The sequence below is a fragment of the Urocampus carinirostris genome, chromosome 2 (genome assembly GCF_059441175.1).
Source record: "Urocampus carinirostris isolate Australia breed hairy pipefish chromosome 2, RoL_Ucar_1.0, whole genome shotgun sequence".
NCBI lineage: Eukaryota > Metazoa > Chordata > Actinopteri > Syngnathiformes > Syngnathidae > Urocampus > Urocampus carinirostris.
In genome coordinates, this window is record NC_142350.1 from 12,703,909 (window position 1) to 12,729,283 (window position 25,375).

The 25,375-nt window shown below is 40.5% G+C and overlaps 2 protein-coding genes across 3 annotated transcripts in view; both read left to right on the forward strand.

Moving 5' to 3' along the window:
- The first annotated feature begins 433 nt into the window (after positions 1 to 433).
- On the forward strand, positions 434 to 11,183 carry srd5a1 (steroid-5-alpha-reductase, alpha polypeptide 1 (3-oxo-5 alpha-steroid delta 4-dehydrogenase alpha 1)). 2 transcript variants are annotated; one of them, XM_088328966.1, is made up of 6 exons: positions 434 to 856; positions 4,068 to 4,234; positions 5,509 to 5,610; positions 6,923 to 7,073; positions 7,154 to 7,257; positions 8,478 to 11,183. In XM_088328966.1, the coding sequence occupies exons 1-5, from the start codon at positions 549 to 551 to the stop codon at positions 7,218 to 7,220; spliced, it is 795 nt and encodes a 264-aa protein (XP_088185092.1). In that variant the 5' UTR covers positions 434 to 548; the 3' UTR covers positions 7,221 to 7,257; positions 8,478 to 11,183. The 2 variants fall into 2 exon arrangements, with proteins under 2 accessions (XP_088185092.1, XP_088185093.1); XM_088328967.1 differs by having other exon boundaries at positions 8,562 to 11,183.
- Positions 11,184 to 20,169: 8,986 nt separating this feature from the next.
- Positions 20,170 to 25,375, forward strand: part of tent4a (terminal nucleotidyltransferase 4A) — a 28,854-nt gene continuing 23,648 nt past the window's right edge. The window contains exon 1 of the mRNA XM_088328968.1: positions 20,170 to 20,904. Within this exon, the coding sequence (XP_088185094.1) occupies positions 20,408 to 20,904 (497 nt within the window). The 5' untranslated portion in view covers positions 20,170 to 20,407. The remainder of the gene's footprint in view (positions 20,905 to 25,375) is intronic.

The window sequence follows — 25,375 nt, forward strand, 5'->3', positions numbered from 1 at the left end:
GAGATAAATATACATAAAGGAATAGTAAAATACCCCAATAGAGAGTGAGGGAGAATGAGAGAAAAGAGTGAGAGAAAGACATAGAAAGGGAGTAAGAAAGTGAGAGAATGTGAGAGGGAGAGAGCACAAGAGAGAAATATTGACATAAAGGTATAGTAAAATAGCTCAGAGAGAGAGAAAGAGAGAAAGAAAGAGAGGGAGGGAGAGAGAAAGAGTAATAAAGGATTTAAAAGTGAAAGAGAGAAAGAGGAAAATAGAAAAAAAAAGGTAAGAAATAGAAATATACATAAATGAATAGTAAAAGGGGTACAATAGAAAGAGAGAGAGGGAGAATTAGAGAGAGAAGAGTGAGAGAAGGACATAGAAAGGGAGAGAGAAAAGAGATTTTCCAAGGGAGTCGGTATGGCAGAGTTGGCTCATAAAGCCGTTTCTTTCGCTAAAACCCCATCACTAACTCACGTGTCTTGGTTTAAGGTTAGCAAGTTACCGTCTTAAATGTTCTTGACAAAACTCTTTTTCGCTTTTTAATTTCTTTACACCTTAGCACAATGGAAATCCTTCTTACGGCGTTATTTCCCTCGGGAGGCGAGCTGTACGCTTTGGATTGCATGGCTTACTTTATGATTCTAATGGCAGCGTGCACGTTCGTTTGCCTGCTGTTTGTGGACGCTTCTTATGGGCGATATGCTTCAAGCAAATACGGATGTCTAATAAATGCCAGGCTGGCATGGTTTGTTCAGGAACTGCCTGCTTTCCTTCTTCCCTTGTTTCTCTTATTGTGGACATCTTCTGCGAAAAGCTCCCTGCTGGCCAATCAGTTGCTCATTGCCATGTTTCTCTGCCACTATACACAGAGGTAAGTCTTGACTCGTCTCATCTCATCAGATGCACCGCTTATCCTCAGTAGGGTTGCGTGGATGCCGGAGCCCATCCCAGCAATCAGTGGGCAGGGGACACCCTGAACTGGTTGCCAGCAAATCGCAGGGCACACGGGGACAGACAACTCATTTGCTCAGTCACACCTAGGCACAATTTGGACCAGCCAATTCACCTGAAATGCATGTCTTTGGAATGTGGGAGGAAACCGGAGTGCCCGGAGGAAACCCACGCAAGCACGGGGAGAACATACAAACTCCGCACAGGAAGTCCGGTAGCTGGATTTGAACCCACACAGGAGGTTCCCAAGACCGTAGAACTGTGCCGCACACGCGCTAACCACTGCTCCGCCGTGCCGCCCATCTATCTTTTTTTTCGCCTTTTATTTTTTGATCATGCATTTTTGTCACCCCAAAAAATCGTATTCAGTTAAGAAAGCAGCTCAGTTGCATGAGATTTTCACCTCTTGGTTGATCGGCTACTAATGTCTTGCTTCCTGCTAGCTGAGGGAAGACGGTCATCGCAGTTGCTCGGTCCACATGTCGATCAACCTATTGGTGAAAAGCTCGACCAGTTTGGCCCACCCCCTCATTTGAATAACATTTCGTTGCGGCAAATTGCCACACTAACTATCTTTATTTATTCCTATGCCTTATCCTAGTTGGAGGTGGCTAGAGTCAAGAACACACGCCCATTTACCAAACATTCATTCCACTTCGCTCCTACCAACGTGACACTGAATATAAGCTCACAGCACAACAAGGGGTGAGTTGCTGTGCCATGCAACCCTCATCAGCAGAGGGGCCCGACAGCATACACTGGTTTACACCCTCCGCATCATATGTGCTGATATCAGTCATTCTTAACTGTCCTTCACCGTTCACATCGATCACTAGCACACACTTGTGCACCCATTAAATATACCTTCCCCACATCCAGAGCACGTTTTACCCCGTCCTTCGAAACATATTCAGGCCTTCCTCTCATTCTTTTTCACACCATTTCTATACTACATTCTCTCTCAGTGAAACCCCCTCGATAGTTTAGGTAGGACTTGTTCATCAACCCTTTTAGCAAGCTCTCACCACACCAGTTCTTCCCCTTACTTCCTCATTCCTTAACCTATCCAGCCGTGTCACTCCACACAAACTACGCAAACATCTAATTTCAAAGACTTTTAACTTATTACGCTCATTGAATCTGAAACCCTAAGCCTCTGAGCCGTACATCACTCATGGTACCCCCACACCTTCTCACACTTCTCACTTTGCCTCCCTTCGCAGATCCCCACATTTAAACAATCCTTTCAGCACACCCATTGACTTGCACACTTCACCCATCCTCTCCAGACCACCACCACCACCTGCTGCCACAGACATACCCAAAAACTTAAAACCATCTATCTTCTGCAACTTACACCATTCAACAAAATCTCTAATCCCCCCTACTTAAAGATGTGCCTTAAGGGTGTAAGCCGAAGCTTTTAAGTGTCTAGTCATTTTTTTTTTCGCAGCAGGGAAGACGTATTTAAAAATCAAAACAAGAAAACTGAACTTTATCCCACAATGGAAAATTAGAAAACAACGAAATGCTATTTCAAACTTATAATAGTATTGCTAGTGACTCATAACATAATACCCAAAGAAAGTCTTGATATATTCGTCTTCTTCAACATATTTATCTAAAATATATTAAGTATATATATATAATTTTTTTTTTTAATGATGTAAACAAAGGACATTTTTAAGGTGATCATCTAAATTGTTCCATACATTTTGGGTGGCACAATGGCTTTTTAAGAGAACAATGGACCTTGAAGTTGTGGATTCACCTAAAATGATGAGTGTCTGCACTGTAAAGCAACAAATAATGTATATTTGTCGCCTACTTGCTTAGCATACTAATAATAAGGATATAAGTTTCACCAAATCTTTTAATTTGAAAGTTTTCATAAACCATTTGTGTGTTCTTCTTACCCAGCATTAAACACAATCCGAATAGCTTCTATATTCAAATATGAAATTCTATTTTGCTCTTGTGCGTATTTCTCTAATCTTTATACTGTACAATAACTTAAGTAAGGCAAATTATTCAACTGTATCTTAAAATTGTTTTTTTTTTTTTTTTTTAGTCAATTGTGTCTGTATCTATTTCTTACAGCAATGTCTGCATCTCTTTGCACATTGACTGTTTTTATACAGCACTTTTAGTTGAATTTCGGTATCCGTAAAGTGCTTTATAAGTAAATTCTTATGGAGCCCTTTGCCGAACCAAATGGGGTTCAACAAGCATGTGCTTTTACAGACGCTGCCCTACTTACAAACGAGATATGTTCCGGACGATCGTTCGTAAGTTAAATTTGTTCGTAAGTTGCTCCAGTGCAATATTTTTTTATGTTTAAGGTCTGTCTAAGTATATTTAAGACTTGTATAAGTAACCTGTATTGTTTTGTACTAAAAAATAAACATTTCATTAAATAATCTGCTCTAGAAAGAGAAATTAAGTGAGATTTTACTTCCTTATGGAAGATGGGCTTCGAGAGGTCCTCCTCCGTGGTAGAGAGTGGACGAAAAAAACGCAATCCAACCGTTTTCTCAACCGCATCCAGCTTTCTTATTCCACTTTTGTTTCAAAAGAAACTGATCGCCTCTTCCTTACACCAACTATATTGAATGGATGCACGAGATACTAAAAAATAAAAACGTCAAAGTTCTTAGCGTGCTAGCAATACAGTACACGTTGTTATGATCACACAGAAACCAGGAAGTAGAAGCTGGATTTCTTCTTTGGTGTGGATGCTGGGTGACCTCTCACAGCGCCACGCGGCAGAAAGGAGGACTAGAGTAATGTCCTCGACTCGGAAAAAGGTGCACACAATACAAAATGCAACTTACAGCAATATCCGGATATTTTGAGACATCCCGAAAAAAATGTTCATATCTACCGCTTTACGTAAGTCGAATAGTTGTAAGTATGGGAGCGTCTGTATTTGCATTAAATTGACGTGCTTTTAATGCTCGATTTAAGCCCTAATTCATTTATTTTCTATATTTCTTCATATGACATGCTCAGTCCTTCATTACTTCTGGGCAAAGGTGTGAGGAAGACCTGAAAGATGGAGGCAAAAGATCTAAATGTATGTTTTACTTTGATACTACTTGTATTTTTGACCATGTTTCATCCTCTCCCAGGGCCCTCATTTATCCATTTTTAATCCGGGGAGGGAAACCGACACCGTTCCTCTCCTTTTTTCTGGCTGTTTTCTTCTGCACGTACAACGGTTACATGCAGATCCGATATCTGAGCCACTATGCAGATTACCCCGCAGATTGGGTGACCAATCCGTGCTTCCTTGCAGGTGAGTTTGTTTATAGTGCTTTTGCATATTTGGGTTGTTCAAAAGGACAGTGTGTATTATTTGAACGCCAGATGTCACTGTTGTTTAGTGGAACCGAAGACGAGTGCTAACAAAGCACAAGAAAGACCACTTTTTTTTCTTCATTTTTTTTCAGCAGCATTTTGTATGGTTTTGGTTTTTCGGGGGTACCCATACAGTGCCGTGAAAAAGCCCCCTTCCTGATGTCCATGTTTGTTTGCATATTTATCACTCATAAAGGTATTGGATTATCAAACACAATTTAGTGTCACACAGAAAGGAAAAAAAGAGAAAAATATGAAAACGGAATGTCAAAAAAAGGGAACAAAAGGAAACCTAAAAAAAGAAAAAGGGGGGGGAAACAAAGATATGTGAGGTCAAGTCATTTTTATTTGTATAGCCCTTAATCACAAAGAGTCTCAAAGGGCTGCACAGGCTATTATTTCAGACTATTATTACACCACCCCCTGATCTAAAACCAACATGAGGGCAAGGAAAAACTCAAAAACCTCAACATGAGGAAAATGAAGAAACCTTGAGAAGGGACCGCACATGTGGTAATCCCCCTTTCAGGATGACCAGGCTGCAATGGATGTTGCAATTACAAATAATACAGAGATATTGTCAACAAAAAGTATAGGTTATTCATATGCTATAGAGTAGAAGTGTGTTTTAAGCTTAGATTTAAACATTTCCACTGAGGTTGCAGATCGGATCTCAGGGGGAAGAGCATTCCACAGCACCGGAGAATGCTCTCAAACCTGTTCTCGAACCTGCTCTCGAACCTGCGGAACTCTTCTTGGCTCTTGGGATCACCAGTAGACCAGCGCTTTGAGAACAAAGGCTACGGACCGGAACATAGGGGGAAATCAAATCTGAAAGATATGAGGGAGCAAGTCCATGTATGATTTTTGTATAATACCAAGAGAACCTTGAAATCACATCTTAGACTAACAGGGAGCCAATGTAGGATAGCTAAAATCGGCGTAATGTGATCAGACATTCTTGTCTTAGTTAAAAGCCTCGCTGCAGCATTTTGTACCAGCTAGAGACTCTTGATTCTGGACTTCGGGAGACCAGAGAGTGACAAGTAAAAGAGGAAAAAAAGCCAGGATAAAAGGGGGAAAAAGAAGATTGATAAAAAATAAAAATAAAATGAAAAAGATACAAGGAAAAATAATACTTGAAATGAGCAATTCTTATCTCACAGCGGAATAGTTTATTGCAGTTTATTTTCAGCTCTGTATTGGTTGCAGGTTCAATGCTGTGGTTGTTCGGCTGGCTAATAAATTTGCACTCTGACCACATCCTGAGGAATCTGAGGGGGACTGGAGAAAGCGGATATAAGATACCCAGAGGTAAGAAAAACATTCCTTATCCGTGACTGGCATGCACCTCCTCCTCCTCGTATGGGTGCTTGAAATCTTTGAAAAAGCTTGAATATTGATATTGTGTTTTCAAGAGTTGAAAAGTGCTTACATTTTGGGTGAAGTGCTTGTAAATGCTTGTAATTTTTGCCATGTGTCTTAAGATGCCTACACTGCTCTTTGGTGGCTTCACGTTGCTACTGCATATCTTCTTTGCGAATAACAACAGCTTTCGTTAGTTTGAACGGGATTGTCTTACAAAGCGTCATCGTGCCCACGAGGACCGTTGCATGCTACACCTAAATTAGGATTATTAAATGTATGTTAGTGCAAGGATTATGTAACAATTATGGAGATTTATCATGGGCCATGCAAAAAATAAAGGTAACGCTTCCTAGTAATAAAATGTAATAGGAAGAACTTCCTGCAACTGAACATGTAAGCTCCATATTTCTGTGATTTTGATTCAAAACCTATATCGAAAGAGACTCGTCTCAAACAAATATACCAGCGATATACTCATGATCTGAAAAGCATGTAAAGGGTCAATTGAAATCATTTTAATAGCGCTTTAACAATCACTGATGACCTCCAAAGTGCTTTACAATGCACTTCACACTTTACCCGTTTATGAACACACACATAGCCATGCAAGGCGCCTACCTGCAAATCAGGGGCATTAGTAGTTCAGTGTCTTTCCCCAAGGACACTTTTAACCGGAAGAGCTGGGAATCAAACCTGCAACGTCTTTGGTCCCAACACTCTACCTCTTATATCTACTGTGCGTTCAGTAGCTTAAGATCTTAAGCCCAAACGTCGCCTGTAATTTGGGTTACGTCGGGCCTAAAGGTCAATCATTGTGTTTAGGTTTGGGCCAGGCTTCTCTCTCACTGCCTTCTATGTTTTTAATTATCCACTGATTATTTTTCCTTTTTCCGACGAGGGGGGAGAGTCAGACAAAATCACTCTTCATCCTCCCATGTCCTCACAAATAAAATATGAAAATTCGGGTTTGCTTTGGGTTCAGTCCCTCAAAATAAATTAATTGCCCGTGCTAATTCGTTCTTTTATACCCGCAGGCACAAGCAAGATTAACAATTGCACATGCAAATGGCATGTATAGTTGTGGCTCTGCAAAATACATGATTCACACCGGATTAATTCTTTGAATGTTACCGGGGAAATTAGAAAATTGGCATTTAAAGTCCTTAAAAAGTGCTTGAATTTGGCCTTGAAAAGGTGTAAGAACCCTGTTTAATACTTCAAATACCCTTTTTTGTGTGTGCGGTGTGCCTCTCTGCAGGTGGACTCTTTGAATATGTCTCTGCAGCCAACTATTTGGGGGAGATCACCGAGTGGGCGGGCTTCGCTCTGGCGGGCCATTCTGTTCAAAGTGCAGCCTTCGCCATCTTCACCACAGTGGTCCTTAGCAGTAGAGCTTTTTCCCACCACAAGTAAGAACTCCTACACCGTGGATTGCCTCGCTCACTCTTCGGGCATTATTAATAGAACACCATGTGTTTGCTCTTTCCAGATGGTACCTTGCTAAATTTGAGGACTATCCAAAAACAAGGAAGGCATTGATCCCGTTCCTGCTTTAGAAAACTCTCAAATACACTAGTTTTTTATCTGCTACAGGTATGTTAGACTAACAAATCGGGATATTATTAGGGAGGTTGGAAAGATTTTATACCAGGTTCGGGGGCGCCAAATATTTAGCTTTGTTTTTATTACAATGGTTTACTCAGCTTACATTTTTAGCCTACACAGATGATAACAGATCTTCTCTAAGTACAGCGCATTTAAACAATGGAAAAAACATTTTTATGTTTGGCACTGAATGTGTTAACAGTTTATTTTAAAGGGTAGTAAATGCAACTTTACATCGGAACCAACTCACTTTTAACATCACTAATGTAAGCAAACTTAAGCGGGAGCTAAGTATAAAAATATGCTTGCCTCAATTGTCATACTGCTATCAAATAAACAAAAAATAAATATAAAATCAGTTTTAGCAGTGCACAGGCAAAAAAACAGATTAAACTACTAGGTTAAGCCTACTAATGATGAAATACTGCACAGTATACAATCTTTAACATGAAAAGAGACTGCATCAGCTTTCTTACCTTTACTGCTCTCGAGCAGCTCGAAGGAGCATTTGGTTTGTATTTATGACATAAAATACTAATTTTTGAGCTAAAGGCTTGCTTTTTTGTCTATCCTCTGAAATTTAAGGCGGGCCATAATGAATGGTCCGATGCGCCAGACTCAGCCCCCGGACCGTATTTTTGGCACGTTTTAGGTTTTATATTCATACAGTATGCTCTTTGGGGGCAATATTTTCCCCTGGAGTTTATTTGGGTATGGAGGTAAGATCAGGCTTAAAAAATTCAGCCTGGCCCAAGCCCCAAGTATAAAAGCCCCATCTAGCTAGATCCTGACCAATTAACCTAATTTGAGGGACCGAGCCTGACGCAAACCCGAATTTTCACATTTTGTTTGAAAAAAATTTAGGAAGATGTGGAGAGGTAGTTTTAGCCAAGCGCAGGTGAGCGTGCAGCTCCTCCACAAAGAAAAAGAAACTAAGAACAATGAGGGGTGGATAATTAAAAAAAGAACTACTGCGAGAGAGAAGCCTGGCAAGAAACGCAATGATTGATATTTTAGGTAGGACCCAACCAATTAACTTGATTTGCTAGACTGAGCCCGAAGCAAACAAAATTTCCTCTTCTATTTGTGAGGACTTGGGAGGAGAAGAGGTGTTTTATGACAGCCAATTAAAGCATGTCTTTTGAAACAAAATCTTAGTTACACAAGACTGTATACACATTTACTTCTTTTATATTTCTGTGTTGCAGATGTTACATTACCCGTCAATTTTCCATCATTGAGGGAATTTGAAGTTAACAGGAAAGTTTTAAGGCCGTCCGTCATTTTAACAGGTTGAAAATTCAGCCTTAAACCACAACAGCAGAGAGACATCAGTCTGAGGCAGAGACACAACGATGAACAATGACTGGTGGATAAAATAAAAGTCAGCAAGAGAGAAGCCGAGCCCGACCCGCGCGTAAAGATTTACACTGTAGGCCCGATCTGGCATGAAATTCGGGTTGGACTCAGTCCTAAGGTCTTACCACACAAAATTCAGATTTGCTCTTCTATTGGTCAACAGCACAAAAATGTAATGACCTCAATTTGATATAGTGTAACGTTGTAAACGACAAAACTGTAGACCAGGGGTCTTCAACCTTTTTCTAACTGAAAGCTACTTTTTGTTACTAATTAGCTCAAAGGGCACCCATTTTGACATCATGTTATTGCTGTGTTTTTACCAGGTTAATTATTGGAAGTAAGGTTGAATGGACTTTGCCAAACACCCCCAAAAAATCATTTTACTAGAAAATATCAATGACCCAGTACTGATGGGCTAATTTTAGAACAGGTCCACGCTTACTTCAGCTGTCCCTAGGGGGCACCACATCAAGGAAACCTGATCTAGACACACTACATATCTGTGTTTTCTCCTATTTTTTGTTTCTTCTCAATTTTAGCATTAAGTGATCCAAGATGCAAACAATTTAATGCAAATGTAAAATTGTTTTTGTTTGAATGCACAAATCAAAACCATGGACGACGTTACACTTAATTATCACGTGTGTTAGCGCCACCTTGGGTGCTCCTATAAAATGGTAGCGTCTGTAAAAAAAGCTCCATTTACCTCAGAACCTGACCTTTTACCGCTCCTCTGCCTTCTCAGAAGTTGGTTGACCTTTTGTACAATGCGGTGAAAGAAACAGAAGCCTTGTGTTTACAGCAGAGCTCGGATTTCATATAACCTACTGAAAGATGTTTCAGCTTAGAACAGTTATATTTTTATTATGCGATATTCTGGTCCTTGTGCTATGATAACGTGATTACACCATAACTATATATGTATGCATGTATGTAAAAAGAAAAAGAGAATTAAACTCGACCCTTATCACGGAACTTTATGTCAAAAAGGAAGCGGTTTCCTGGCAAAAATGTCCTTTATCCCTAAAAAAAGGTGATCAAAGTGCTACATTTAAACCAAATTCCCTGTAATCCGTTGTAGGCATGAAGTGACATGTGTAAAATCCCAATATCCAAACTGCCATACAATCTTATCTTTTACAACATCCAGATTGATTTCCATCAATGAATCATCATGGTGTTTCGTTTAGTAGTGCAGTTTAATTTTGATCGGGCATGTTTTGGCCACCTTGGTTTAAAACCCCTGCGGATCAACTCGACATGTGCATGAGTTGAAGCGTAAGTGCATCTGTATCCATTTTCAAGAGATCACTCGTGTGATTTAGCGACATAGCAAAAGAAAATCTTGATTCTATCTGAAAGTCTGGACAATTACGATTTCAACCGATTTAAAAGAATAAACTTTTTGTTTAAAAGTGAACCTGTACAAAGTGTAATACACAAACACATTACTTTTTATCTGTTGACTCATAATTTATGACTCGCTTAAATGCCACAATGTGAAAGTCAGCCGCACCTATGGCCAGTAACCATAGCAGGAACTGTCCAGAAAAGAAAAATGTAATTTCATTTCATTCCGCCCTAGTACCAAAACTCACAAGTGACCTTTTAGGTGACTGCAGAACCGAGTCATGTGTAAACTAGAGCTTGAGCAATTCTAACACATAATTCTTCACTCCTGGTCAACCCAGAGTAGATATGAAAAGGGTTTACACGGTTGCTTGAAATCCTTAAAAATACTTGACTTTTAATGTGCTCAAGGATTCAAAAGTGCCTTGAATTTTGGGTGGAATGCTTGTAAAGGCTTTGTTGCCATGTTTCCTACAAGTTGGGTTAATAATAACTGTGACACTGCTCTGTAATGGCATCACTTTGCCATTGCGTTGTTTCCCTTGTGGTGAACGGCAGCTGGCATTAGTTTGTTCGGCATTGTCCTACGGATTGCCCAAGAGGACACGAGCATACTACAACCAAAACATGGCACTATGAAATGTGTTTGTGCAAGGATTACGTATCAATTATGGGCCTTGCAAAAGTTAAGGTAGCGTTTTCAGTGGTAAATTGTAATGGGAAGAACTTCCTGCAACTGAAAATGTAAACTAACTGCATGTTTGGGAGAGAATTGTCTCAAACATATTTACACTCATACTTTTTGGATGCACAAATATATTGGTGATATACTCGAGATAAAAATAATCATGTCGTAATAAATGCACATGCAAGATTACAAATGGCATATGTAAATCGCAGATATATTTGAAGCTCTGCAAAATACACGATTCACCCCGGATTAGTACTTTTAGTGGTACTGGAGAAATTGAAAAATTGGCTTTGAAAGTCCTTTAACAGTGCTTGAATCTTGTCATGAAAAAAGTGTACGAACCCAATGTGATTGTTTTTGTTATATCCGACGGACCTCTCTCAAATTCATGTCACTATGAATTGTTATTGTTGTAAGCAATAGTTTGGAAACAAATTGAAATGATCTTTTGTACTCACTTTGTTTACTTCAAATAGAAAAGACTCTGAAATATACTTCATGTCAACGTGAATGAGGCCCGGTTTATTGTGTTTCACTGTTGGACAAGCTGGACTGTAAAACTGTATGTCTTCAATTGCAGAGGGGAGAGATTTCTCTTGCAATTATGTGTTTTATGCTTTAACACCAAATGCAGTATTCATCCTTCCAAGAGAGACTAAGTTGTTTTTTTACCTGCACGCTTTGACTGGCATCACTGTTGTATTCGTTGAGCTTCTGTCTCAGAAGCTTACAGGGAATCAAATTTTGGATTCAGAATTATATTTCTAATTATAAATTAAATTTCTGATGGATGGCAGTATTCCACCTTTGAAAACTTACCGAAACAATGTGCCGATATAGTTTGTCAAGTCAAGTCACAATTGTTTGTATAGCCCTTAATCACAAAAATGTCTCTAAGGACTGCACAATTAAAATTACACGATTACCTGATCTTAAACCAACATGCGGGCAAGGAACAACTCAAAACCTCAGCGTGAGGAAAAAGAGAAACCTTGAGAAGGGACCTCACAAGTGGTAATCCCCCTTTCAGGATAATGTAATATTGATTTCATCAAATGCCCCCCACTCAACCCCAAAAATACCCATATAGCCCCCAAAAGATTATTTAACATTTTACACTAGTAATGATACCGACATAAACATTGTTACACAGAATGACAATACAAGGAAATTATTATTATTATTATTATTATTATGAAGTATCCTGCCTAAATGCAGCCCTGTTTTAAGGAATTGATGGAAACGACAGTTATCACCGAAATCTAAAATTGAAAATATATTAAATGGTCTCCTAATGACTTCCAACGACGGGTGTTGCGACACATCAGTTGGGTTGAGCAAGGGGGCTGGGAATCCCCTCCTCTGTATCAATCTCCAAGAAAGAGTCAATAATGTGAGTATTATTGACTCTAGCCACCTCTCACTAGGCATGTATGGCTCTGGTATATACATATACATACATATATATATATATATATAATAATAATAATAATAATAATTTCCTTGTATTGTCATTCTGTGTAACAATGTACACAGAACGAAATGTCGATTGCACCTGACCCGTTGTAGCGAGCCGATGCAGCCGCAGCCAACAGAGGGCGCCGCCGACCACTTTTTAAGTCTTAGGATGACTCGGCCGGGGCGCGAATCACCGACCTCCCAGTCTCAAAGCGGGCGCCTTACCATCTAGGCTACTGAGCTGGTATATATATATATATATATATATATATATATATATTAAATCCTTATATTTATTTGGTGGAAAAGTATTTTTTTGTACTTGAACATTTTTTGATTATCTTTTCCCAAATCACAGGATTTCCACACTGTATTTCAAATATTATTGATACAAATTAGATTGGAACATATCTATGCTAAGCATCTTCAGATGCAGAATGAGGCACGCCATTATCTTGACTTATGGGAGACAAAGGATTCTGATTAGCGCACGCCCCAGCCCCAAACAATATTTGTGATATTGTTAACAAGCTAACAGTAAGTCAAACCATCCAGTATTTATTTTCTTGTTAGGTAATGCTCCATTATGCAAAAAAACCCTGCAAACTCCTGATGATTTTATTCATAAGGACCCGTATCTAACGTTATACTTGTTTTATGTTAGATTTTCCATAAATAAATGAAGACTAGCACACAGATGTATGTCACTCAGCTTTACCGGAAACTTCAGTATTTACATTGACAGTTGGTGCCCCCTTATGACCGCACCGGGTGAAACACATACATTGTAACATCTCCCCCTTTTTTTTTTCTTTTTTTTTTTCACATTGTGCTAAACAAAGTCCCGGAGGTGTGCAAGCCTTCTAACAACCCTGCCGCATCTGGTGGTGGTGACACCAGTCTGGGCCATCTGAAGATCCGGCACAGCAGCTGTTGAGCAGGGTTGAGGTGTGTCTGTGACGTGATCACCACCACTAGGGGCTGAGGTGGGCAGCGCCCCGCTGACCGTCACTGCTGCTGATGAGACCCCTGGTGCTGGCCTCAGGTGTCTACGGTTGCGTCTCAGCACAGTCCCGTTATCCAGCTCCACCGAATAGGACCTTCTCTGGTCCTGTCGTACCACCGCTGCAGGTGTCCAGACAGTGCGTCCGGCCACCTGAGACTGCACTCGCACTTGTTCTCCATTCTGCAGAGGCCGTAGTCCTCTAGCCCCCCTATTGTAATAGCGAGCTTGTCTGAGCTTGTTTTCCTGCACAGCGCTACCAGTGTCCACAATCGCAGGTTTAAGCAGATTTTCACACATGGGCAGTAGCGTCTTTGTCCGTCGGCTCATCAGTCTTTGTGCAGGACTGGCCTGGAAATCCTGCGCTGGAGTGTTCCTGTGAGCCAGTATGGCTAGATATGCGTCCGACTTTGCCCGCAGGACTTCCCCCATTAATCTTTTAGCCGTCTTGACGGCAGACTCTGTCTTTCCATTGCTTTGGGGATATGTGGGCGACGATGTTACGTGTTCAAATTCCCAAGACTGGCTGAATCCCTTAAACTCCTGTGAGCTTTATTGTGGGCCATTGTCCGAAAACACCACATCAGGCACACCATGGCGAGCGAAATGTGCCTTTAACTTGTGGATGACTGTGGTGGACTTGGTATCAGGAAGATAATCAACTCCCCCAAAATTTGAGAAATAGTCCACAGTAACTACGTAGTCTTTATTATTAAAGGTGAAAATATCTGTACCCACTTTTGCCCATGGCCTCAATGGGAAGTCATGGCTCAGTAATGGTTCTTTCTGTTGTCGAGTGTCTACTTCCCTGCACACTTGGCACTTCCCTATAAATGTCTTAAGATGTTCATGCATACCCGGCCAATACACACATTCTCTTGCTCTTCTGATGCAGTTTTCAATCCCTAAATGTGAGGCATGAATCTTCTCCATAATTTCTTGTCTTAGAGCTGTTGGGACGACAGCCCTTTCTCCCCTAAAGATTACATTATTCTGTACAGCTAGCTCATCTCACATGGAAAAATATGGCCTCACCTCCAGCTCAACCTGTCCTTTCTCTTCCGGCCATCCTTGCAGTATTCTCTGTTTCAGCACCTGGAGGGCCTGGTCTCGTTCAGTCTCACTTTGGATTTTTTTTCGTCTCTCGTCTGAAATGGGTAAGTAATTAATCATATTCACCGTTTCAACTTCAGCTTCAACAGAACCCTCAACTGCACGTTCTGGTAGGTATGCCCTGCTCAGCGTATCTGCAACAAGCATCAGCCTTTCTGGAACAAACACTATATCCACGTCATATTTCTGAAGCCTCAATAACATTCTTTGTAGCCTCTTTGGGGCACTAAGCAGAGGCTTCCGTGTGATGGTTTTGAGTGGTTTATGGTCAGACTGTACCACTACCTTTCTGCCATAGGTGTATTGGTGAAAATTTTCGACTCCAAATAGAATGGCAACACACTCCTTTTCTATTTGTGCATATCCTCTTTCTGTAGAGGTTAGTGCCCTACTGGCGTACGCTATAGGTTGGCCCCCCTGCAAAAGTGCTGCACCCAGCCCAGTTTCGGATGAAACACATTGGAGAGTGAGTTCCTCCCCTGGATTGTAATATTTCAATACTGGTGCTGTGGCTATCATACCTTTTATTGTCCCAAAGGCAGAGTCCTGTATGTCAGTCCATTCCCAGATCACATCCTTGTGTGTCAGTTGCCTCAGGACCTCACAGCTATCCGATAGGTGTGGGCAGAATTTTGCGAGATAGTTCACCATTCCGAGCAATCTCTGTAGGCCCTTAATGTTGGTGGGTCTAGGCATTTCTTGTACGGCGCGTACCTTCTCCGGGTCAATTTTCAAGCCCTCCGATGTCAGCCTGTGACCTATGTACGGAATCTCCTTCTGTCTCAACTTCAGTTTGTCAAAATTCAGTTTGATGTTGCATGACCTGCATCGCTCAAGGAGTCTTTTCAGTTTCTCGTCATGGTCCCTTACTACCCTGTCCTGACATTCCCCTTCTCCAATAATCAGGATATCATCAGCAATAATGCGTACGCCTGGTAACCCCTCAAGTGCCTGTGTCAGCCTGTGCTGAAACACCTCAGGAGCTGGGCTGATCCCCATCGGCATCCTCCTCCACCTGAACCTTCCGAATGGCGTCGCAAATGTTGTCAAATAACTGGAGTGCTCCGTCAGTTTCACATGCCAGAATCCATTTTTTACATCACACACCGTGAAAACCCTGGCATTCGCCAGGTCTGGCAGGACATCTTCAATCGTTGGTAACGGAAAGTGCTGTCTCTTCAGTGCTCTGTTTAGAGGTTTGGGATCAATACAGATCCTCAGCTTTCCCGATGGTTTCCTAACCAGGACCATGTTACTGATCCAATCTGTGCTCCTTTCAACTGGCGTTATTATTTCTCTTGCCACCAGGCTTGTCAGTTCTTGCTTCAGCGGGTTCATCAGAGCCACTGGAACTCTCCGCTTTGGTAGTTTCACTGGTGCTATGCTAAGATCCACTTCCAGCTCATATGTGCCCGATAAACAGCCATCACCCTCAAACACCTGTGGGTATTGCTCCCTGATCTGCTCCTTCTCCAGTGTTTGTCCTTTGCTGTCTGCTTGTTGAACTATGTCATCAATGGCCATGATATTTTCTCTCTGTATTCTGACTAGATCCATGCCCTGCACTGCTCTGTTCCCCAGCAAGGGCACAGATGCCTTCCGTCAACCACCATGAATTCAAGTCTGTACAACTTCCTGTTTCTCGGATTTCTTATTTTAATCTTGCATTTTCCCAAAGGCTTCAGAGTGCTTTTATTGTACATGACAAGAACCTGTTGCGTCTGCTCCAATTTTGTGTTGGGATTCAGCAGATGTAACGGAAGAATATTGCAACTTGCTGAGCCTCTGTAGATGAAGAGTGAGGCACACAATTATCTTGCCTCGTCACAGAGGGCAATGTTGAGACCAATGTTCCCTCTAATTTTCCACAGGTCTGAGCGTTCACACAAAGTCAGTGAGCAACGCTTGAAACAACAGTGAGCAACAGCAATCCCAAGTGTGGCAACTAAATCATCATCAAACAGGTCCAAAACTTGACATCACGTTACATTTTGCGGAGTTTCCGGCAATGCAAAATTATTTTTCACTTTTGAATGAATTGACTAAAGTACTATTGCAAAGGTTGTACGGCCTACAAACGTCATTTGTTTTTGTTCTTTCACAAGATTTTCATTTCTTTTTTTTCCTGGTATCTTTTATCGCATAATACTAACATTTTTGGGGGCTTATTTAGTCGGTTGTGCAATACAGAACTGTATATAATTACATTTTTAGTGGAAGTACAATGTTGGCAACAAGATTGACTCGGTATAATTGGAAATTATTTGAATGCAACACAAACTTTTTCTTTTTCCTGTTTTTTTAATTCCTTTAAAAATAATCTCACTGTATTTATTTTTTCCTAGCTGTTACTTTTTTCTTTTTGTTCTCTATTTACTTTTTTTACTTTGTTTCTTTCTTTTCTTTTTTTCTGGCTTTTTCTGAATTTTTCCTTCTTTTTTCTCTTCCTTTTGTTAATTTTTTCTCAGCTTTTCACTACTTTTTCATTTTGGTATTTTTTTTTTCTTTTTTTTATTGTATTTCCCCCCTTCCCTTAACTCATTTTTTGCACAATTCTACATAATATTTGGTCGTGTAGGGATTTAAGAAGCAAAAACAGCCTGAAGAACCGTTTGGGACCCGGGACGGTTCTCTTTAGTGAGCCGAGCCGAAGAAGCCGGTTCTCGAAAAACTACCGACTTTACTCAACTTCGTTCGACTTCGAGATTGACTTCCAAATACCGCATTTAGAACACAATGTCAGGGGAACCCGTGTATTTTTACCTTCATGCACTGTAACTTTGACTTAATTCGCTTCTTAATTAGCAATTTTGAGGCCTGTTTTCTGTGCGCTGGCTAGATTTTCTTGTGCGCTGAGAATGTGCGGGCAGTGCGCGATTGCACACGCGCACAGCTTAGAGGGAACATTGGTTGAGACCAAGAATTCTGATATGGTGCACACCACAGCCTGAATGAATAGAATTTTGACAATGCTTTTATTTCGATGTATGTTCAGTAATTAAGTGTTTACATTCTAGGTGAGGTGCTTTGAAATGTTTAAAAATTACCATAGTTCTCAGCAAGTACGCTTTAAAATGATTCTGACACTGCTCTCTGGCATTGCCATTGAATATTCTTATCCCTTGTGATCTACGGCAGCTCGCATTAGTTTGTATGGCATAGTCCTTTTACGTGTCATCGGGCCCTAGAGGACAGGTGCATTCTACACCCAAATAGGGCAGTGTAAAACGTGTATTAGTGAAAGGATTACATATAAATTATAGACCTTTATTATGGTCCATGCAAAAACTGAAGGTAGCAAATTGCAATTAAAATAACTTCCTGGAACTTTCATTTTTACACAGCACCTTTAAAGGGAGAGATTTGCCTCAAAATATGTACACATATACCGTTCAGATTCATAAATATATTCGCGATTTGCTCAATATCTTAGAAATACATACGCACAATTTAAAATTGTACATGCAAAGCTCAGATATTACAGTGGCTCTGCAAAATATATACCTTAACCGGATTTCTTTCAACAGTATTGGCGAAATTGAAACATTGGCTTTGAAAGTCCTTAAAAAGTGCTTGAATTTGGAAAACTGTGTACAAACCCTGTAGCATTAGCAAGCCAAATGAGAATCAAACCATTCTGTATTTTTTTCCCTCGTCTCATCAAGGAAATTACCTATCTATTGATGTGTTTGTTTTAAAAGACAACACTTTAGGCGAAGCTGCACAGACAAAGCACGTAGAAAGACTCATAACCCGCAGCCGAGATGAAGCCAAAGATGGGTGAACGAGATCTTTTATCCGCTCGGAAGGAGGGAGCAGCTGTATTTCAGTATGGGCGTGTTAGACGGGAGCAACATATCCAATCTGACTCAACTTTGCTCCAGGGTTTTCTTTTTTTCCCCCTATGCAACAGCACATGCTACACGTGAGCGTCCGGGTAGGCATTATGCAAGATGTCTCCTCCACTCCCCGGTTTACGATGCATGTTACGCTCACTTTCCCAGACGGTGCCGTTTTATGCCTCGTCGCCACCGTACAGTCGAGGCGACAAACGTGCTCACCGGGAGGTGGCCGTAACCAGGAGTTTGTGATGCATGACCGGGCCTGCTGTGCATAGCTGTGTATGAATGGAGGTTACCTAAAGCTACGATGATTTCAGATTTGTTTTATAACCACTGGGAGGCCTCCAGTAGACGTGAGCAGCATAAAAAAAAGACTGGGGTTTATGACCCACATAAGTGTTTCATATTCCATCGTGCTTCGTGTGTATTAGATTAGGAGTTATGTTCTGCTGGAGGTATGCCACGTTATGCAGTATGTTTTTTCCTCTTTTTTTAATATTATGCATTTGAAGCATGTGCCTTTCATTGCAGAAGTGCTGCACATTATATAGAACCATAAGGCTACTAGATTTTGTATTTGCACACTTATTTGTAATTTCATTGTATTAAATTTGTCATTTATAACAACCTAATGAATGTCCTTAACATTGAGATTAGACATGGATAAACAGGATAAACACGCAACAAAGACTTAAAAGAACAGTGTATTATTTGGCCAATAGATGTCACTGTATTATGTTGTGCAATTGGAAAAAAAAGTGCTAAAAAGCACAAGGAAGACTACAAACTATGAAGACGCTGAGTGACCAAACCACATCATTTTTTAAATTTTCAACCAGGCTTTTCACAAGGTTTATGTTTTTGGGCGGGGCTACCAAGATGCTGGGCAAATAAGTCAGCTCCCTCTACGTCAGGCTCGTGTTGTGTAAAATAAAAGAACATATCTCGATTTTCAAGTCTTTTTTTGCTTATTATTTAAATGTCTTTTCTAGACGCAGTTTTTTATCACTACAAAGTGCTAAATAATACACACTGTCCATCTAAAAGTGACCAAAATACACCGTATTTCCTTATTTTTTTGCCCAACCTTTTGATAAGGGAAAAATGAAAAGAAAAAGAGATAAAAGAAGAAAATTGAGGGCAAAAACAATTAAAAAAAAGATGGGAATTGGATATAAGTCACAACAAGAAAAGGGGAAAAAATAAAAAAATAATGAGAAAAGAATAAAAAGTTCAGGTATTTGTTTTTCTTGAGGGCTACACTTGAGGGCAACAAATTGGCTGACAAGCATGACAGCTCCCTGTAGATGTTACTAATCTTAGTTGAATAAATACAAATGTCTCCACCTAGGAGTATTAAAAATGCAAGTCAAGTCAAATTTATTTATAGTCAAGTCAAGTCATTTTCATTTGTATAGCCCTTAATCACAAAGAGTCCCAAAGGGCTGCACCGGTTATTGCACAGACTATTATTTCAGACTATTATTACACCATCCCCTGATCTGAAAACAACATGAGGGCAAGGAAAAACTCCAAAACCTCAACATGAGGAAAATGGAGAAACCTTGAGAAGGGACCGCACATGTGGTAATCCTCCTTTCAGGATGACCAGGCTGCAATGGATGTTGCAATTACAAATAGTACAGAGATATTGTCCCCCAGGCGTGAGGAAAAAAATAAACCTTGAGAAGGCGCCTCACAAGTGGTAATCCCCCCTCCAGGATGACCAGGGTGGAATAGATTTAGCATTACAGTACCCAAACATACTAAACACTAGGTAACATGTTGAAATTTGTCCAGAAAGTGCATGACAGCACCTTTATTTGATAGTGTGTCTATTTTTGCCTATTATATTACATGCTGGTTTAAGATCAGGTAAATGTGTATTTTGGAATTGTAATCCTGTGCAGTCCTTTGAGACATTTTTGTGATTAAGGGCTATATAAATAAATGTGACTTGACTTTTAAATAATAATGAATGTGGGTGCAATGCTCCAGTTGGCCTCCTGGGAGCTCACCCCAAAAAGTGGTTGAATAAGGAATCCCCCCTGACGCGCATGCGCCAAGATTTGAAGAGAATACGCCATATTGAATCCAAATAGAAATCAGCTAGCCTTTTCCCCCTGTCTATCGGCTCAGAGGGGGGACTTTTTACACCTGTGGTTCCGTGTCGGTTTCTTGCGTACTTGTCGTGCTCCCCGGGACGGCGAGCGGCACCTTTTTCTGGGTCGACAGGAGGTCCACGGAGCGCGGCATCACGACGGGGCTCGCTGGTCTTCTACCCAAAAAGGGGGGGTGGTCACCGGAGAACCAAGTTGAATGGATCCGAGGGTGGCGTGGATTCAGCCCGAACAGAAAGGACCGGCGAACGCTTTATGGATGCACGTCTGGGAAACGTCTCAGGGACTCTTTTTCAGCCCGGCCCCCGACGTGTCGGAAGGCTCCCCCCTGAAAGCTGGCTCTTCGCCGGCGGACAGTCCTCCCGCCGCCACCGGCAATAAAAACGTCGGGCCGCTTTTCGACAACACGGACAACAACCGCTACCACCAACAGTTCTTCCATTACGGCCGTCATGTGTTAAACCTGCAGCGGCTTTGCGCTCAGAGAGTAGCCCCTTCCTTACCTGGGAACCACGCTCACTCTCACCACCACCACCACCATCATTATCATCATCACCATCACCCCGGCCGAAGGAAAAACGACAACAAGGCCAGCACTTACGGGGTCAATTACTTGCTTTCCAATTGCACTAACGGCAACGACGTGAGCACTTGGGCGCCATGGAAGACGAGAAAGTACAACCCGGGAGTCCTCGGGTAAGTTGCTGAAGGGAATTTTGCGTAACGGATCTCAAATTCTAGGGCCGTAATCGGCCAAGGTGGCGTAAGCGCGTTAGTGAATAGCATGGGCAGCGAACGTGGTTTGCGTAATAGACCACCATTTATATTTCTGATTTTGAAATGTGCTTAGAACCTTTTAACTCGGGGGCCTCGAACTCATTTGAGACTGGGGGCCACATGTTGGGAAATAACTTTCTCGGGGGCCGGATGAGTAAATTAAAGAGAAAAAAGAGGGGGAGAGAGTGCAAGAAAGGATGGAAGAAGTAGAGCAAGAGAGAAAGTGGTGAAGGAAAAAAGAGAGAAGTAGAGCAAGAGGGAGGAATCGAGAGAAAAGAGGAGAAGGAAAGACCAACAGAGAAAAGAGAGATGGAAAGAGAAAGGGAGGGTAAACGAGACAAAAAAGAGACAGAACAAGAGAAAAAAGGAGAGAAAAAAGTGAAAAAGAAAAAAAGATTGAGATAAAAAAAAAACCATAGTGGCTGTGGCGACATCAAGTGGACATATTTCAAACTGCAGTTTGTTTTGTTTTCTGTCACGTTTCTCTCAGCGTTGCTTCACGGGCCTGAGCCGGCCTGCGGGCCACAAGTTTGACACCCCTGCTTTCACTCATTCAATGGCAGACATTTTTCTCAGATTGGGAGAGCTTGTGCCTGCCAACTATTAGCATTTTCACTCTTTTTTTGAAGGCCTACAGAAAACTAGGTTCTTTTGCTATCACGGACATAGGCCATATCAATAGAAAGCTTGAACCATCATTTTTATTGCATAGGAAGCTGGCACCATTATCTGCCATCTTGCTGCTACGGATACCCAAAAACTTAAAATAGGCTGATTGAGTGGTCAAATAATATACACGGCCCCATTAAATAATCCTTGAAATAAAGAAACAACAATACTTTTTTATAATACTCAAAATTCTTACTTAGAGAAAAATACCAAAACCCATTTAACAATTTTATCACACATTAGACACAAGTCTTAAATTTAGGGCCCCAACAACTAATCGTGAAATAGATCAAAATCGATAATTAAAAGGGGTGGCAGCTAATTAGATCATCGATTTGTTGTATTAAGTGGTTTATGGGACACCAAGTACGTTAATTCAAAGCAAATAAAAGTCCACAGCATTCTGTTGTTACGCTTTGGTCCGTCAGAGGGGGCCAAAATAATAATAATAATAATAATAATAATTTCCTTTGTATTGTCATTCTTTGTAACAATGTACACAGAACGAAATGTCGATACACCTGACCCGTTGTAGCGAGTCGATGCAGCCGCAGCCAACAGAGGGCGCCGCCATTATACCAATTAGGTATGTCTCGGTCGAGGCGCGAACCAGCGTCCTCCCAGTCTCAAAGCGGGCACACTACCATCTAGGCTACTGAGCTGGTAACCATTTTTATATGAGTTATTTTTTTTAAATCCTAATTATTGAACACTGCATCATTTACAAACAAAATTGGCATAAACGTTTCAACTTTGTAGTCTTTATTATCAAATTGTATTGTTTTTCTTATTGATTGTATTTTTACAGCCCTTTGAATTGCATTAATTGTGTAAAATGTGCTTTACAAGTATGATGTATTGAATTTAAATATTGGGGGAAAATTCTAAATATTTAGTTGATTAACAAATACATTCTAACATTGGCATTTCATATTAAAATATGGTAAAATATGAACATTCTAAGACGATTATGAGTATTAGGGGGAAAAAAGTAATTCTATATAATGTATACACAAAAATTCGGACCAGGGTTGTAGGGGTACCATTTCCTGTGGTGTATCTTCGGCAAGGACAGCCTGGTGGTGCCCTTCCCCCTCCAGGCTGACATATGTTTCCACCCGGTCACGAATCGGGTACCTTTCGTGTGATAGGCGAATGTGCTAACCAATAATGCGGCTAATGTATGCATTTTTATAGCTGCCCCTAAGGCGCCCGAGCACTAAAGTATAATAGTGAGACAGGTGGAATATATGTGTCGAGGAAGACACAAGTTTAACGTAACTTCTCGCTTTGTGATTAAAACTAGCATGGACAGACCCTCATCATGGAAAAGGTGTCAATCGACAGGGTGGGCGAACTACCATATTGGGAATAATTTTACTAGTCTGTTTATTTGTAAACGAAAATAAATTGGCGAAACGAATGGATGACAAGAAGCAACGTCCAGTGATGCAGAAATTCATTTGGGCGGATTTTTTTGTATCTGTCGGCATTATCGTGTGTTTTGGAGTAAATATCTTACACGGATCAATTCTATGGAATGTCCGTTTTCGCGGACAAATAAAGAAGTTAAAGATGGCCAAGTGACGTAATGGTGAGTTACGCCGGCTTTATAGTTTTCGGGTATCTCGTTTAAGACTGATTGTGATGGTTTTCCGATGAGTATATTTTCAATTGGTCTTCATATCTTGAATCCAAAGATTTTAAACTTTCCAACGGTATGTGGCATGACATATTTCAGTGACTGGTCACATCGTACAGACACGTATTTTTTTTGCCAAAAGTCCGGCGGCCCACCGGCTGCCTGTCGGAACGTTAAGGGATAAAGGTGCCGTATATTGTTAAAACTCTTTTTAAATATATCATGTTTCGATGTTGGTACATTCGGCTTATGGTCAGGTGCGGCCTATGTATGTACAAAATGTTTTTCCTTTAGTACTGGGTGCGGCCTGAAAGCAGGTGCGCTTGTTAGTTAGAATTTTACCGTGAGTGTATGTATATATTTATATATGTGTATATATTAGGGCTGCAACAACAAATCGATAAAACCGATTCATATCAATTATTAGAAGCGTTGGTTACCAGTTACCTCATTGATTAATCGTGTTGCGCAATTTATGACGCACTAAGGTCGTTAATCAATGCAAATAAGTATTTGATCTCGTTGAGATTTTGGAAAGTTTTAGTCCCACTTTGGTCCGGCAGAGGACACCATAAGACAGTTTCTTTAAAAGTATCTTCCTTTTTTCATTGAACATTGCATCATTACAAAAAAATGGTATTAACAGTCTAACACCATAAAGTGAACAGAACGTGCTACATAAACATAGAAAAAATAGGAAAATTAGTATTGAAATGTATAAAGTAAAAACAAATAACAACCATAACATGTTTATCTCAACACAAGGGGCAACCTTTTAATCACATTGTTTATTATTTGCACAACGATTATTAAAATAATGGTTAGTTTCAGCCCCAATTTATGTAAAGCTTTTATTTTTACTTTTCATTAATTTCACATTCCCTTAGTGCATCACTGTTTTATAAAGCATGCACAATGCACAGTACCTGCACTATAACTCATCTTTTCTAACTGTCCTACCACATGTGTCATAAATCGGACCTCACTCACATGGCTTTTGATTTTAGTGTGGTCTTTGTCTGAACACTAGCCAGAAGGAGTTGAACGATAGAGACTGAGATTAAACGATAAGAGTAAAAAATGCTGAGACTGATGCTCTTATTTACAAACTTTTAAACCAGCATGTTAAATCCATGTTCAAATTTAAGGCTCTTTTTTAAAAATATTGTTTGTGATAGTTTATTTGACCTATTTGTATTTGCAACACTAAGTCTCCCACGAGAGAAGAGCAGAGGGATGTCAACAGCATTTGTTTCACGAAAACAACTTGCTCACATATATATGCCCCAACTTTTCCCTGGGCACCACAGAATTGTGAATTTATTAACTGCCAAGAAAGCGCGGCAACATTAAATTAATTGTTTCCCAGTAAGACGCAATCAATCAGAGTCAGTCACTCTGGGCATTGCCAAAAGACTTCTCAGGCTTTTAAATTATGCAAAAGCTGTGATTTATCTACATGATGTAAATTTGAAATGTTACTTGCATGCTTCCGTTGCCTAACCTGTACAACTCCTTATGAGAAATTTCAGATTTCAACAAGCTATATATACACCATATTTAATGTGCACCAGATTATAACGTGCATAGAATTAAAACTATTCTAAGGGCTAGGGATGTACTATCATAATTGTGAATTGATTGATCAGTCAAATATATCGCTGATCAAAATTGTAAATAATTTTTGGATGCAACGGGAATCAAACCAGATTGTAGTTGGAAGGGCTCTGGGTCCTATCCACTAGACTAGTTATTCTTAACTAGTGAGTCGCAGACCCGGTTTCATTGGGACAAGGGCCTTTGGCTTGGCAAAACAGTTATGTTCACTGTGTTTTGTGTTTTGGTACCCAATGCAAAATCTATTGCACCCTGGTCATCCGGGAAGGGGGATTACTACTTGTGAGGGCCCTTATCAAGGTTTTTTATTTTCCCCATGCAGAGGTTTTTTGAGTTTTTTCCTGGCCTGCATGTTCATTTAAGATCAGGAGATTGGGTCATTGTAACCTGTGCAGTCCTTTGAAACATTTTGTACTCAAGGGTGTCACAAATAAATGTGACTTTACTGACATGACTTAAAAG

What these genes read in the sequence shown, in the direction of transcription:
- srd5a1 (XM_088328966.1), top strand. Translation starts at nt 549, where the DNA reads ATGGAAATCCTTCTTACGGCGTTATTTCCCTCGGGAGGCGAGCTGTAC. An exon ending in CAATCCGTGCTTCCTTGCAG is followed by an intron (nt 4,235 to 5,508) that starts GTGAGTTTGTTT and finishes TATTGGTTGCAG; the next exon opens with GTTCAATGCTGTGGTTGTTC. An exon ending in AGAGCTTTTTCCCACCACAA is followed by an intron (nt 7,074 to 7,153) that starts GTAAGAACTCCT and finishes TGCTCTTTCCAG; the next exon opens with ATGGTACCTTGCTAAATTTG.